This window comes from Ammospiza nelsoni, chromosome 6, assembly GCF_027579445.1.
Source record: "Ammospiza nelsoni isolate bAmmNel1 chromosome 6, bAmmNel1.pri, whole genome shotgun sequence".
NCBI lineage: Eukaryota > Metazoa > Chordata > Aves > Passeriformes > Passerellidae > Ammospiza > Ammospiza nelsoni.
In genome coordinates, this window is record NC_080638.1 from 19094270 (window position 1) to 19109632 (window position 15363).

At 42.0% G+C, this 15363-nt stretch overlaps 1 protein-coding gene across 1 annotated transcript in view; it reads right to left on the bottom strand.

The window, feature by feature from the left end:
* Window positions 1-3299: 3299 nt before the first annotated feature.
* LOC132074124 (mucin-5B) overlaps window positions 3300-15363 on the bottom strand; it is a 44409-nt gene continuing 32345 nt past the window's right edge. Inside the window, exons 34-50 of the mRNA XM_059473652.1 lie at window positions 15063-15240; window positions 14520-14770; window positions 13918-14101; window positions 13205-13397; window positions 12268-12446; window positions 11725-11794; window positions 11452-11573; window positions 11050-11081; window positions 10432-10609; window positions 9752-9856; window positions 9048-9088; window positions 8367-8489; window positions 7346-7441; window positions 5913-6041; window positions 5006-5045; window positions 4208-4331; window positions 3300-3662 (exon numbers count right to left, since the gene is read on the bottom strand). Coding sequence (XP_059329635.1) covers window positions 3488-3662; window positions 4208-4331; window positions 5006-5045; window positions 5913-6041; window positions 7346-7441; window positions 8367-8489; window positions 9048-9088; window positions 9752-9856; window positions 10432-10609; window positions 11050-11081; window positions 11452-11573; window positions 11725-11794; window positions 12268-12446; window positions 13205-13397; window positions 13918-14101; window positions 14520-14770; window positions 15063-15240 — 2220 coding nt within the window. The 3' untranslated portion in view covers window positions 3300-3487. The remainder of the gene's footprint in view (window positions 3663-4207; window positions 4332-5005; window positions 5046-5912; window positions 6042-7345; window positions 7442-8366; window positions 8490-9047; window positions 9089-9751; window positions 9857-10431; window positions 10610-11049; window positions 11082-11451; window positions 11574-11724; window positions 11795-12267; window positions 12447-13204; window positions 13398-13917; window positions 14102-14519; window positions 14771-15062; window positions 15241-15363) is intronic.

Here is a 15363-nt window from a genome sequence, read left to right on the forward strand (position 1 = left end):
CTACAGGTCGGATTCCACAGCCAGGGGATCGCTCAGTAGAGAACTAGGTCAAAGAATAGCGCCTCTCCCCAAATAAAAATTCAGAGTACAACCTGAATTTTCTACTCCTCCTTGCAAATGCCAATAACTGGTAACAAAAGCAAAAAAATAAATTAGCTAAGCTACGTGAAAGTAGTGCTGTGAACTGACCTTTCCAAGCCTCAAACCAAAAGGCAAGTCAGAGTTCATCTTATAACAGCAAACCAGATTCAGAGCACACCAGTAAAATGATAAAGTGTCTTAGGAATTGTTCACCTGACATGAGGCAGTATCTCTGACAAATATTTATTTTAGCAATATGTGACAGTACTTCCTGGTGTGCTGGCTCAGAACTGTTCAGTGAGTTGGGAGTACCATCCTCACATGATAAGGAAAGAATGGCTCCAGGCTGAAACCAGCTGAGCCCTGGCCCAGCTGGCTCAGCTGAGCTCTGGTTCTCCTGGGGTTACCCTATTGAAGTTTGTGCTGGTGTAAAGAATTCACGCAAAAGGAAGAAACAGTACTTGGAGTCATGCCACTGATTTTCCTTGAGTTGCACCAGGGAAATGTTTGACTTGCAGAGACCAGTCAGTAACTGGACGAGATGGCCTAGGGTTACAGATGAAGGCTTGACCCTGGCACACATGAGAAGCACCCACACGGCAATGGCAGCAGGATCATGGTCAAATCAAGCTCCTTCAGACAAAGTCACCTGTGTTTAACTTTGCCTGTTCTGGTGGGGAGCTAGTGGCAACAGCCTGAAGAAGGACACACAGACTTCTGCTGCAGTCCAGCTTGCTCTGTATAAGCAGCAGTGCTGCTGCTGCGTGCAGAGGCACAGGCTCTAACCAAGAAGGGCCAGCTTGTCAGCATCTTGATCAAACAGCCTCCAGACTGATTTTTGGTTTTGTGCAGAGGGAGATGTTTGACCCATTGACTTGAGTATTGTGTGTAGTAACAGTCACCACAATGTAAGCTATTAAACTATTAGAGAGGGTCCAAAGAATGGCAACAAAGATGGTGAAGGGCCTTGAGGAAAGTTGTATGAGGAGGGGCTGAGGTCACTTGGTCTGTTCAGCATGGAGAAGAGAAGACTGAGTGGAGACCTCACTGCAGTTACAAGCTCCTCATGAGGGGAAGAGGAAAGCTAGGCACTGAATTCTTCTCTGACCAGTGACAGAACCCAAGGGAATGGCCTGAAGTTGTGTCACGGCAGGTTTAGGTTGGATATTAGCAAAAGGTTCTTCACCCAGAGGGTGGCTGAGCACTGGAAAAGGATGCCCAGGGAAGTGGTCACAGCACAAGCCTGACAGAGTTCAAGAAGCACTTGGACAATGCTCTCAGGCCCATGGTGTGACTCCAGGGAATGTCCTGTGCAGAGCCAGGAGTTGGATTCAATGATCCTTATGGGTCCCTTCCAACTCAGCATATTCTGTGATTCTATAATATTTACTGATTGTCTTTATTTACTGACTGTCTTTTAGCTGAAGAAGCTGAAGTTCTCATTAAAAAGCCTTTACCTTGCCACCAGCTAAGTAAGACTCTGCACCTTGAAACAGAGAATCAGAAAGTTCTCTTTAAAACCTGGCCATCAGGCCTCTAAGTAGTATCACACAGGCCAGTAGATGCTGGAATGAGTGAGTAAATGGGAGTGCCAGGTGTATCTGGGAATGAGGAAGGTGCATGTGAGATTTCACATGATCAAAAACATCCTGGAGATGGCAATATGCCTTTGGTTTGAGCATTTCACTCGCCTGAAAAGCAAAATGCATGCCAAAAACAAGCCAGAAAGCATGCCTTTAAATCAATGCCATTCTCAGCTTCTGTGTAAAATCTCATCATCACTGAAACAGATAAGAGAATAGAAATCTAAAGACAGCTGGTATGATTAGATTGTGGTTTATTCCCTTCTCCTACCTGAAGATAATACAGAGACGTGAAAGGTTTCTGATCTTGTTCCTGCCAAGTCATCTGGCTGACAATTATTGATTTGCAGGGTTGGTTGGCTGGTTGATTTGCATGAGTGTGTATATGACCACTTCCAGAGTCTACTTACTATCTGATGACAAAAGCACTCAAGAATGACCTCTTCCCCTCAGGGAAAGGCAAGGAGGAAAGGAAGGGATGGCTTATTTTTTTTCTTTGCATTGCAAAAGCATTTGAGCACTTGATTTGTATCAATAAAAACAGTTTTCTGGACTAATGTGAAATTTGTACATAAGCCTCAGTCAAGCAATTGTGCCTTCCAAGGGAGCTGCATTGCACAGAGAGTTAGCTGAATTATTTGGAGGTTCCTAAAACTTATAATCAAGCAACGTCAAGGATTCCCACAATTTTAAGATCAGTAACACCATGATGAGACAGTACATATCAAAGAACCATGACATCTGCTGGAAGGATTTATTATGAAAAATAAGCAAATTGAAGATTCCTTGGGGCTCAAGAGCTGCAACACTTTAAAAATGGAAAACTAAAGTATAATGAATATAATATCTACTTGGTCAGTTCAAAAGCATTCCCTGCAAAACAATTCTCAAAAAAGCCTCCTCAGCAGGCTGCAGGACACTAAGAAAGTCACTGTCTTCAACTGAAGAAGAAGTCTTCCTTCAGGCCACAAAACACAAATTGCTCAAATAACAGAACCATCTGCCTTCCTTGTGCACTCTCAAGGTATTGTTGGCTCATCTTGATCCCTGTCCACATGAAATACTGTCACCAGTACCACTGGGCATGCTAGCTGAGAACCAATTATTTGTAACACAAATCATAGTCACACAACCAGTAGCAAGACTGAACTAACACACAGATGAGGGCTTGATGTTGGCAAATAATAAAAACCCCACTGTGAGATAAGGACTCCCAATAAGGATGCAAATATATTCATTTTGTAGTGTATATGTAAGACCCATGTTTTTACACTCCTGATATAGTGCTCACAGTGAGGAAGGAAAAAAATCACCTTGACTTCCTCCAGTGATGCAGAGTCACAGCCAAAGTAGATTTGAGACAACTGGGGAGAAGAACAGAAATGTGGCCCTGAGCCAAGTCCTGCCTCTGGGTGAACTGCAGCTGTGGAAGTGATTGTTGTTTCACTTCTAAGGGAAATGAAATACATGTGGTTATGGTTTAAAAATGTGCACTTTCTTCAGGCAGGACTTTTGAAAGGCATCAGCTGTCTCTAGAGTGTCTTGCAATAACCTTGGTGTATATATCAGTGTAAGATTAAAGACATCAGCCACTTTGCCCCGTTAGCAGCATCACTAAAACAGGAGAACAAGTCCTCTTTGAAATGCAGTTTATTCTACAAACATTTAGAGTAAAATCTTAGCTAATTTCCATAACTGCATATAATACCAGAAAGAAAAAGCGCTAGTATGGTCATTTGAAGGTTACTCACAGCTGTTTTCTAAACTACTCACTTGCTAGGGAAGGACTAAATGGGGGATGAAATATTTCCTTTAGTTCACACTCATGTTATCCTCTTTGGGCATTTTGTTTCCACACATCCACATTCATCTATGTACATATATGTGAACTGGACTGTTCTATGGTTTGAGCAAACCAGTTCCACCTTCACTTTGTGGCTTCTTTTTTCATGGCAGCAAGAGCATTTGTGTTCCATTTCACTGGCCTCCAAAGAATACCTATAGAAATGAGATTTTTCATATCAGTCTGCTGCCTGTGGTCTTCCCAAACTCATCTGTACTTACTGCTCCAAATGCACATACTACTAAGGAGCAAAATTTCATGTCTATTCTTCTGCTTATTCATAACAGCCTTTCATCAGGATCCTATTGGCCATGCAGGGCCAGATCCTTTGACATCAGCGGGGAAAATCCCAGTAACTTCAGTGGATTTTGGATTAGGCCCATTCTAGCAAGACAGAAAGGAGCAATTCATGCAGAGAACAAAAGGCAGGAAAGCCTCCTAGAGCTGTTCAAAAACCATACAAGGACATGCTTAAGAGCACGTTCAATAAATGTAGCTGACGTCCTTCCCAGGGGATCCATTTTCCTCACTAAGATAAGGCACTCTATCACACTGAAGCCATTGTTAATGACTGCTCTTCTGCACACCCAGTTTCCCAGCAAACAGCAGGAAGGGGACAAACAGCAGTAGCCCACTGGTGACAAGAGCCCAGGAAGACAAGCCACAGACGAGGACAGAGAGAGAAAGGCTTCCTACTTACACGGAGTAGGTACTGCACATCCCTTCACAAAAGGGCACTGGGACAGGAGCAGCTGACTTGCAGTTGCCATGGACGATGTACTGCTCCTTCACATTGCGTTTGCATTTGTGTGGGAGGTCAATACCTGCACAGAAGAATGCTTCTGTTAAGCTTCTTCAGACTGGGGAACAAATGTTTTGAAAGGTATCTGGTAGTAAACCAAGGACAATTCATCCTAGTAAAATTTCTCACAGTTCAAACGCACAACCAAACCCACAAATGAGAGTGCAAAGAGGCATTAATTCAGCAAAATGATTCCCCACCAGTCAATGTACTTTTCCATTTGTGGACTAGCTTTAGCATGTAAATATACTGTTGAATCAAGACCTAAAGGAGGCATGAAGGGTTTAGGTTTTTCTAACATGGCTATAAAATTACCTATGTGGCTCTATGACAACCTGGGATTTCTGAGTGGATGCTACAGAAAAAAAACCCCAAAAGTTTATTTCTATGCAATTTGCAGATGCAAGAACGCAGAGAATATCTCCTACAAGTTTTCTTATCAGGAGTATAGTTCAAGCAAACAGTAATTCAGTTATTTAAAAACACAGAAAAGAAGATAAAAAATTTTAGTGTTCCCATTGGAAGAATAAGGCAGATTTTTAGTCTTGGCTGTGAGGTACAGAACAGTTCTGCTGCTGTAAAAGTGTCTTTCAGTCTGTGGAATCTGCAGGCTCTCAATCCATGCAGAAACAGGGCTACAAGCAGGGAAGGACCAAACAGTATTGGAAAAGAGAAGCAGTGACTTAATGCACTCACATGTCTTACAACAGCCATCTGATGACACCTCAACTGTCCCCTGTATTGAAAGTAACCAGAACAGTCAGTTCAGATGCATGTAGTCCTAAGCAGACAGTAGCAATGATGAGAGTTCAGTTACAGTCCCTCATCTCTAATCCATACAAATTCCCCATCAGACCTACTTGTGTACCAATTATATATAAAGCTGCTTAAAGAACCCAAACCAGAACAAACCACCCAGCAAGGAAGGGAGAGAATTTTCTTAGAACTACATATCCTCTCACAAGCCAGGTAAGATGCCCTGTAATACATGCCTGATCTTATTTAGGTCCTATTGAAGCCAGTGTAAAAACCCCAGCCAGAGACAGAGACTGCCAGCTGTCCCTAGAATTGAGCAGCCTGGCCTGGACAGAGCCCACCCCAGAGCAAACTCAAGTACATGGCTGTCCTAGTCCCTGCTTTGATCTGCTGTGAAGTCCCAAAATGCTACTGAAAGTAACTGGAAACCACCAATAGCTGAAAGCCTGGGTATGAATATTACCCCTTGCTCATTCATGTTCCATATCCCCACTTAATAGGACACCACATATCAGAAGACATTTTGTTCATCAGTCCCACAAGGATCCATGGTGAGTCACCACTTGTTCAACTGCATTTTATAACACTGATGTTTCTCAAGTGATGAAAATCCTTCCTTGCTATTGCTCCAATACCCTTCTTTTTCAAGTTCTAATGCTTATCCCACAACAATGTAAATGGTGTGGGCTTGTTTGCAAATATTTTTGGCTTATTTCCACGGGACACAGGGCTGGAGAAGCACATTTCTTTCAAACAAGGAAACATCAAGAAATACTCAGCAACTATAACTCCCAGGCCAGGATCAAGGCTCACTACAGAAGTCTTTCTCTGGCTGTAAAATACTTACTGGCACACAGTTTGCTTCTTCAAATGGCAGGCAGACCTTTATTGTACTAGTCAAGGAAAACTGGCCTGCTGATTCAGTGCATGTGTAGTGAGTACAGTTGTCATATGGATCTTTATAACTCTTTCCAACCTGATAAAAACAGGAAAAAAAATTAAAAAACAAAACCAAAAACAAACAAAGACAAACAAAACCCCCAAGCCAATGGAGTATAGCAAAAAAATTAGAAAACTGAAACAGTAATAAAGTCAATGAACTGGCAGAGACTGGGCTGCTCATATCACTCTGAAAGGACTGAGATGTCTGCAACTCATATCTACAAATTATGTACCAAGCTCACCCACTACCAGTCTACGCAAATTCACTTCTGTGGCCTCCCAGGGGGAAAGAACGAAAGAATGGCAGAATGAGCATAAAGGTATTAGCAGAAATGCCAGAAGGTAGGTGTGCTAATGTTTGTGGGCTGAGATATACACAAAAGAAAAATAACTCTTTCAATGGATTTCAGCAATTTTCTTTTTTAATATATGGAAGAAAATGAAAAGGAATGAAAGAGAAAAAAATGTCTTTGCAATAGAGACTAATGCATAACTGCAAAGCCTCCTCATGCATAGATAAAAACTATATATTGGAACAGAAAAATCTAGCTTGTAAGATAAATTATCAAGGAATAAAAGGATGAAATAGAAAATATGTAGAACACAAGAGCTGTCAGAGAAGCAACTGCATGTAAGACAAGCCACTGGTTGAAACAGCATCATTGACCATACACAGGAGTAGCAGGCTGTAACAAAACCAAAAGAAGCTAGAATCATGAAGCCATAGTATCATTAAGGGTAGAAAAGACCAAGCCATATCATTGAGTGTAGGATCATCAAGCCCATCCCTAAAAGGTTCAGCTTCTACCTACACAATGTTACATTCACAAGACACGATGTTTTAGCTGTGTGTGTTACCAAGTCACACAACATTACAGCAGCTGTGTCACTTGACTTCTGCCTCAGCAAATTCAGAACCAGTGGCAGCACAGCTCTATCAGCTTGCTCACACTGTATCCCTGTATCTTCAGGGCAAGACAATGAAACTGCTTCAGATGGGAGCAGTGTGATGTGAAGCCAGCACAACATATCTCTGCAAGAGCAGTATCACACCATGTCACCATCCCTTCTAAATTCTTTCTTGCTATTTCATGTCAAGAGAAGTGGAGGTAACATGATTCCCATTCCTGACAGAGATTATAATTGTCAGCATGGTAGTGCCTATGAAATGCACACAGCAGGGAACAGCTATATAAACATCTACATTCACTTTGGAAACACAGATATTTTTACATCTCCTTGAGGTCCTCCCAGCCTTGAAACGCATGGCACTGATTGAAAAAATGCTGAAGTCTTTTTGATAGTTCAGCCTTGTGTGCAGAGCAAGGGAGTGCTTACCTCAATGGTCACATTGCCAAAAGGAAAATTTGCCACACATGCCACTTGCTGGCACTGGCTGCAGCACTGACCCTTCTCTTCCACATAGCGAAAACCCTGTGGGAATAAAGTTTCCATTTATCCATCTTAATCTGTGTCTTGTTGCTGAAGCATCTTTGGATCAAAGCTACACTGAAGATGGCAGAGGAAATGAGCGAGCCTTCTGGTTTCAATTCTGTTGTCTTTTGAAATCTGTTGGAACCACATTAAGCCTGACAATCAAAGCTGGTAATTTTCCTGCCTTACTGAATAATGACTTCTGGGTACTTCAGTTGCTGTGAAGACCCTGTCATTGACTATTCTTCTCTTCAGACTAGCATACAAAAGAGGTGAAATAAATTAATTTAGCACATGATTACTTGCACAATCTGCCACCACTGTTTGGTCTGATATCATTATCTACAAGAACTATTGATGTCAGACATGTGAAGATTTTCTCCCTGTGCTTTAGGTATGCATTGCTTTTCTGCTGGCTGTGGGAGTGGCTGGCTTCAGTAAAAAGTGTAATGAAAGATTTTGTCCATTTTTAACACTGGTGGTGCATCTGTCCTTATCTGGGCATGAATGGAAAAGCAACCACCCTACTTATATTCAGTAACAGACTAAACAACTTGAGTGCTAATTCTCACAATAATGAGGAGCAGTTGAGTATTCCCCATCCACAAGTGAAAGTGTCTGGAAAGATATAAACCACTGTGCAGTTTCCTCACAATCTTCATTTACGAGCTGACTATGGACAACATGAACAGAATGACACAAACATCTTTCAGCAGTCAGACTTTAACAGGTTTGCAATCATTTCCCCTCACAGCACTTTTCCAAGGGTGACCTCTTAAATTTGCTGGAGCAAAAATAACAGCACCCTAAAAAGGACTTTACAAAGCCATTAATAGAAGAGTCTATCCTGCTGTGTTGCACAGATAAAGCAGTTACACTGTCCCTGTTTCAACCCATCAGGCATTGTGGTCAAGGAGGTGCTGACCTGCTGACAGGTGGTTTGGCACTGCACAGGAAGGCACTGGATGCGGTTGGTCTGTGTCACGGGATCCTGCTCATCTGTGCACACACAGTTCTCACAAGAGCTTTTAGGCACCATTGCCCCTGGCTGGAAATACAGGGGAGAGAGAAAACCATGACAAGAATTCAGAGGGTTCTGGAATAAACACCCCCCTGGCCTATTGAAAAAACTAATGCTTATGAGGTTTACTTTTGGAAGAATTTCCTGAAATGAATACACATCCAGATCTCTAAAACTTCACCATTGGTATCACAAAATGAAGACAAGGCTGACATTCCTAAGTGTATCAGTGATGTTAAATGAGTTTTCATAAATTTCAAGCATTTTTGGACAGTTTGAGCAAGCAAGCAGTAATCTTACAACATTCAATGAGCTTTAAAATTTGTGTTTCATTACAATTCTGACCCATTGACTCTAAAGTGTAGGCAAGATCTCTTTTAGTAAGCAAGTTACTGGCTTCTAGCATTGCTATTGAATAACCTATCCCAGAATCACAGATTGCTTGGTAGGGAAACTTACTGGCAAGGAAGAATTACAAGCCATTCTAATCCTGCTTTTTGTATGAGTATTGAAAACAAGAACTTCAGATAATTCTGACTCAAGCAACATTAACTCCTAGGAAGAAGTGTCTGGAAGAAGGCCTACCTTAAATTCAACTCCTTCAGAAACACATACACCTTTTGGTACTGTAAGAAAAAAAAATGAAAAAGGTTGTGCTAGGAATGATGCAGTTTCTGTACTCCTCTCTGAATTGTGAGTGATTTAGAGAAGTCAAAGAGTAGAGCTGAACTTAATAGCTCACACAAGAGGGGGGAAAAAAGCAACTAGTACATGGTGATATTTGGTATTCAGAAGCCCATATGTAGCATCTGCTTAGATGATATGCATTAAGTGGGGATAATTCCATACTCTGGTATTTTCCATAAGGTAAAATTTATTTGCCTTTGCCTTTTTTACCTACACTTGAAATCACTTGAACTTTTCTTTAGTGTTAACCACTATGCTGGTAACAAAGCTAACGGACTTATTTGTGTGAATCTGGAAATATAATTTGGCAGCAGAGCTTCTGGATGGGTTCAGTTTAACCATCATTCAGTACATGGTCAATAGCTTGACCATTATTCAGGTCAACTCCCTGAATAATGAATACAGAGAACCCTAACCAGTTATTCCAAATAAAAAATAACCCAAAAAACAACAACAAAAAAAAGGGGGGAGAAATAAAGGGAAAAAATAGCTCAATTGTAAAGGCTGAAAAGAAAGAGGCTTCTGCCATGATGCTACCTCATTTAGAAAAATCAAATACTTCAAAGAACAAATAAAACATCTTAAGGAAACAAGGTACTTACTACAGGAGAAGACAGGGCAACAACCATCCTCAGATATAGCAAGCACTGGTTGGAAACCTAAGTCACATCCTGTTTTGTTGATAATGCAGGTTTTTATATCACATTCTGCAATACACAGCAGAGACAAAGTAAGCCAAAACCTCCCATCCAGCAATGTTACTTATGGAGAGAGCTTGGAAAAAACCATCCTATTACCATTGCCAGGATTCTCTGTCCTACATCTTGATATAGATACTGGGAATGGCCAGGTTTAGGAGCAGGCCACTCCTGTGCTGGGATGGGCATTTGGGACTGGGAGGGTGCAAATGCAAAGCTGAGGGCAAACATATGTCAGGAAGCTTTAGGGAAGCCTGGAAGATGAACACATCCTCTCTTACTGGTGATGAGAGGGAAGGATCACCCTCTCATCTCAGAAGAACAAGAGCCAAAGGATCCTGTGGAACACCTGCTGGTCCCAATGATCCACAGGAGATTTTCCAGTGTAAATATCTGTCAGGTCATGGCACTAATTTTAGAGAACAAGGTGGACCAGAGGAGTTTTTTTTTCTGCTAGCAAGAGCTCCTGGCACATAGATGCAAAAAATGACCACTCCAGTGTGCTGTGGGGCACCACATCTCACTTAAAGATTACTGATAAAGGCAAATATTGTCATATTACAGCGAGTGAAGGATCTGCTCACCACAGACTGTCTCTGTGCAGCAGGGGTCTTCCAGACGTGGTTTTATTTTGCGTACAAAGCCTTCTTTTGTGCAGTTGAGAGTTGGAGATTTAGCACAAGGGCGGGGGAAGCAAGAGATGTTCAAGGTTGCTTCATCACAAGTACAGTATTGGCAGTCATGTTCCCAAGCCTCTCTAGGCTATAAAAACAAAAGGGATAGCAGTTCAGAGAGAAAAACCTGGAAGCATTAAATCAATGAATGCCTGCTGCAAGCCAGTGTAGGACTGAGCTGACTGAATTTATTGTGTAGGAAAATTGCAATTCAAATCCCAGAGGGAGAAGAACAGAAGAGTAAGAAAAAATGGTATTATTTGCCACCTTCCTTTTCAGGTTTATGTGTTTCCAGGAGGAAAGCCTGATAGTTCTACCAGGAAACTGATTCCCACAAACTGCTGTTTCTGTTTCTGTACCTCAAGTACAGAAACAAGTGCTGGAGTTAATAAAATCTGATTTTCTCCCCAATGTCATTGCAGTTCACTGGTTTTTAAGCTTAGAAATAAAAGAAACAACTTATGCAGTCATTTTTGCAGAAGGTCACAGAACACAAACTATAAAGACAGTATTTTCCTTTTCTCTTACCTGTTTCACTGACCCATCTTGCGCTGTGCAACCTATAAAATGAATTAGATGTTACTTTAAAGGTAACTCCATCAGGGAAAAGAACAGAAGCAGAAAAACAGGAACAGAAGGAAGGTATTGAAATCTGAGAAACAGCCACCAAGAGAAATTCAGAGTGCAAAGTCACAGGTTGTAAACACAAAAACATCTTAAACATGCTATTCTTTGTTCTTTTGAAAGTTGCATCTTTTGCATATAAGAGCAGGCAGAAGCTCTCAATCTGGAATGCTCCCAGCTTCCCCAGAAAGGGTCAGTAACAAGATCTCCCCTGTTTCCTCTGTACCCAAAACAACCTCCTTAATATGCACTTCTAGTCAGGCTCTGACCCCCATTTCCCATAGCACCATTTATACCATTTCTTACCACAGACTGACACACAAATGCCATCATGATCATTCAGCAGAATTTTTCCATCAGGACAGTAGCATCCTTCAACAAACACTGGTGTGCTATTTTGGGAAGGAAGGGTGTTCGTAACAACTCCTCTGCACAAACAGAATATAAATGAGAATGAATGAGAGGCAAAAATTGCCCAGGGCAATCAAGGCATCTAAATCCCAAGGGAATGTGAACTTCAAATTTCCCTGGCAATCTTCACATTATGGACTTGAAAACCGCCTTATGGAAATGACCCACCTGCTGAAGCAAGTGTTTCTTTTTGCTTCCCCGCACGGCTTGTACACCTGATCCCGAGGACAGCTGGCCTCTGTGGAACATTGCAACACACACAAGTTAAGAAGCCCAGTCCCAGGTGTACCCTCCGATGCAGGGACACGAAGGGACAAAGCCCAGATACCGCGGCCACCTCCCGGGTCGGCACGGCGCGGCAAGGGGGCCCTGCAGCCCCAGCCAGAGGGGCCCATGGGGCCAGCAAGGGCCAAGCGCCAGGACCAGCAGGGCTCGCCCTGATTCACGGGGCGGCCCGAGCAGAGGGAAGCGGTGCGTTGCCATCTAGCGCCCAAGCTGCGGGGAACACACACAGCTCCTCGGCTGAGCTACTCAGGAGACACCGGGGGCTGGTTCCCCCTTGTTTTGCACCAGGTCTGGGCGGGAACGACCTCGTTGGTTTGTCCCTGCTGTTTCTGAGGTCCGGAGCAGCAGGGGAGGGAGGGCAGAGCAGACTCGCTTCTCCCCAGGGGGTGTTTTCCGCGCTAACCCGCGGCCCGTTCCCAGGCTCACCGCAGCGCCCGCCCGCCAGGCCCCGCCAGGGCACGCAGACGCCGTGGAGGCCGCAGAGCGCCGCGTAGGTCTGCACGCTCTGGCACTCGCTGCTGGGCTGCCCCTCCGAACACCCGCTGGCCACGCACGCCTCGTAGTACGGCTGGGGGGGCACCACGCCGTGGCACTCCGTCAGGGTCCTGCACAAAGCAGAGAGAAACCTTGGGCTGCTTCCAAGGAAGAATTCAATTCAGAGCCAAACCATCCCCCCTGCTCCGGGCAAAACCTCAAGGAACAACTACAAATTGTTCTCATAGGCAACACACCCCCACAGCTTAATAAAGAATGAGCTTTGCCTGCCATTCTTTATTTACAATGCTTTGAAAGGAAACAATATTATGTTGGACTGCTACCTGCAAAGGCTCCTGCACAGCTCATAGCTGCAAGTCTAAATGCTGACTTTTTATGCCAGCATGTTTGAAAATCCTGCTTTAAACCACAAAATTGTTTTAAAAACAGACACATATATTTGCTTACTATATTCTGACTGTGTTTCATATAATTCAGAGCTTTAAGATACTAAATTTTAGCTAATTCCCACTTGCCCTCTCAGAACTGACAGGCAGAGGGAGTGCCAAGCAGCAGATACAATTAAGAGAGGACTGATTTTGCTGATGCAGCTTAAAAATATCTGCCAAGCTCAAGAACACACACATCAGTTCACTGCTTTTTGTATTTTGTAAACACAAAAACATCTTAAACATGCTATTCTTTGTTCTTTTGAAAGTTGCATCTTTTTGCGTATAAGAGCTGGCAGAAGCTCTCAATCTGGAATGCACGAGGTATGCAAAACTTTGTATTTTCTTCATATCCTAGAATCAGTTCACCCAAGCCATTTAGTGAAGAATGAAATTACCCTGTGGATTTTTCTTTATGATACTTTTGGGAGTTGCCTTACCAGATGATTTTACACAGATTAGAAGGCACACAATGCTGATGATCGTCAGTCTTCGATGGCTGTGAGACACCAGGGTTACAGTATCTGTTGGTAGGATATGGGACTTTCCAATCTAGTGCCATCTTTTTGAAGGACTTGACGACCTCACCATTCCTCTTCATAGAATCATCAGATTTCTGGTTGGTGCAGGTACCTGGTAGCAATATAAAAATGACAGTTCAAGCACAGTTGATGCTGATGAAGCTGGTTTTAGAGAAAATCTGGGGGGAAGTTCTCTTCCTTGTGTGAAGGGAGCAACATGTGGGGTTCTGGATAAATTCTCACAAACTGTTTCTAGGAAGTGAAGGCTCAAAGAAACAGTTTGCCAGCTACTCATGAAAACCAGAATTGATGTGTTGGATGATACAGTTCTTCTGGTGGCCAGAATAACTGAGATGGCACAGGACTCTCCACATTTCCTACATTCCTATATGAAGTAGATATGATGAAAAGGAAGGGCCTAGAAAAATTCTATCTCCATCCCCCAACAGACTGTGGACAGAATGAAAGATATTACTTAAAACTACATTTCCTGACAGTGTCTTTCCATTAAATAAATTTATTAACATTTGTGAGAAATAGTGAAGTTGCAAGCATTTAGAGATTTTACAAGAGAATGAGAGATAGAGGAAAATTCAGAGCAATAATTTTTGTCAGCTGATGAGGACACTCACCACAGAGTCCCATAGTATTGTTATAAAACTTGCTGAAAGGGAGTTTTATGTAAAATGCAAGTCGACTATAGGAGATGTATACCTCTAATTCAGGTATTTCAATTATGGCATAAAGGCCAGAACTGGTTATCCTGATACCATTCTTAAAAATGTCTGGAACAACTTTCTTGTCATCAAACAAAATCTAAAAGAAAAGAAATAAAAGTTTTTTATGGGTGCTCCTTCATTGAGTAAGGAACAGGATTAGTGCAGCTGGAAAGCAGAGTGGCACAAATTCAGACCTTAGGTGCACCAAATGGTGTCTGTCAGTCATTTAAGCAGTTGTCTAATATTCCTTGTTAATATGTTGCAATTTATATTTGAATACTCCTATCAGGACAAAAACCACAATTTTCAGCTATGTGATAATTTCTCAGATTTTTAGAATATGCAGATTCTATTGATACAAAGCAAAAAAAAGAGAGAAGAAGCAAAGCAATTGCATTTGTTACCCATTCCATGTTTTACAAGCTTAATCCTTTGTCATCACAAGATGTTTGGCAGTACAGTAATATAACTACAGCAAAATAATTTTGAGAATTCATCTAAACACAATACTTTACCAAGTTTGTTTCTTTTCCATGTTCCTTAGCTTGTGTCAGAATAACAACAGAGTTGGAGTAAAAAATTATGAGGGACATTGAGCAAATTGCTCCACCAGTGGCAGCGCAGTAGTAGTTGTCTATGTGAATCCAGAAGTTGTGAGAGTCAGGGTGAATTGACTTCACAAGGACATAGGTGCAGTTTTCTTTAAAATGGTAATATGCTCCATCAAAAGTCACATAATGCTCATTTCCCCATCCACTGCAAATACCTAGAAGACAGAATGACAGGCTTCAAGTTCGACTTCTGAGCTACCTGTAAGTACAAGCTGGTTTTAACCTTTTTACTTGCTTCCAGTCAGAGACAAAAATCCAGTTTGATAAAGAAAAATTACTCTAGCAAGGACATCTGCTTTCAACAGCCAAGATTTCAGATGGGATTTCTGTTCCATTGTATCCTACTGAATTGATATGAACATAATATAGATGTTGACCAGATAGACTTTTCCTTTTTGAGGCCCAGCTGAACATAACATAAATTTGAGGAATTTTCCTGCCACTTACACTGACACTCAGAGACTTCACAGCAACCGGTTTCATCAGAGTGTTTTGTGATTGGGAAACCATTGACACAGAGTTTCAGTTGCTGAGGTGGACAAGTCATGACAGACAATTTGATATTGCTTCCTTCTCCAAGGCAAGTGGCTGTATGGCAGTTTCCAAAATTCCATGTTTCATTAAACTATTGATTAATTGAAAAAAAAAAAGGAGAGGCAAATAACAAAGCAATTTCACAAAATCTTTAAAATCACACACAGCAACTACATTCCATTCATTTAATTGTCTAGCATGGCAAAATTTGGTG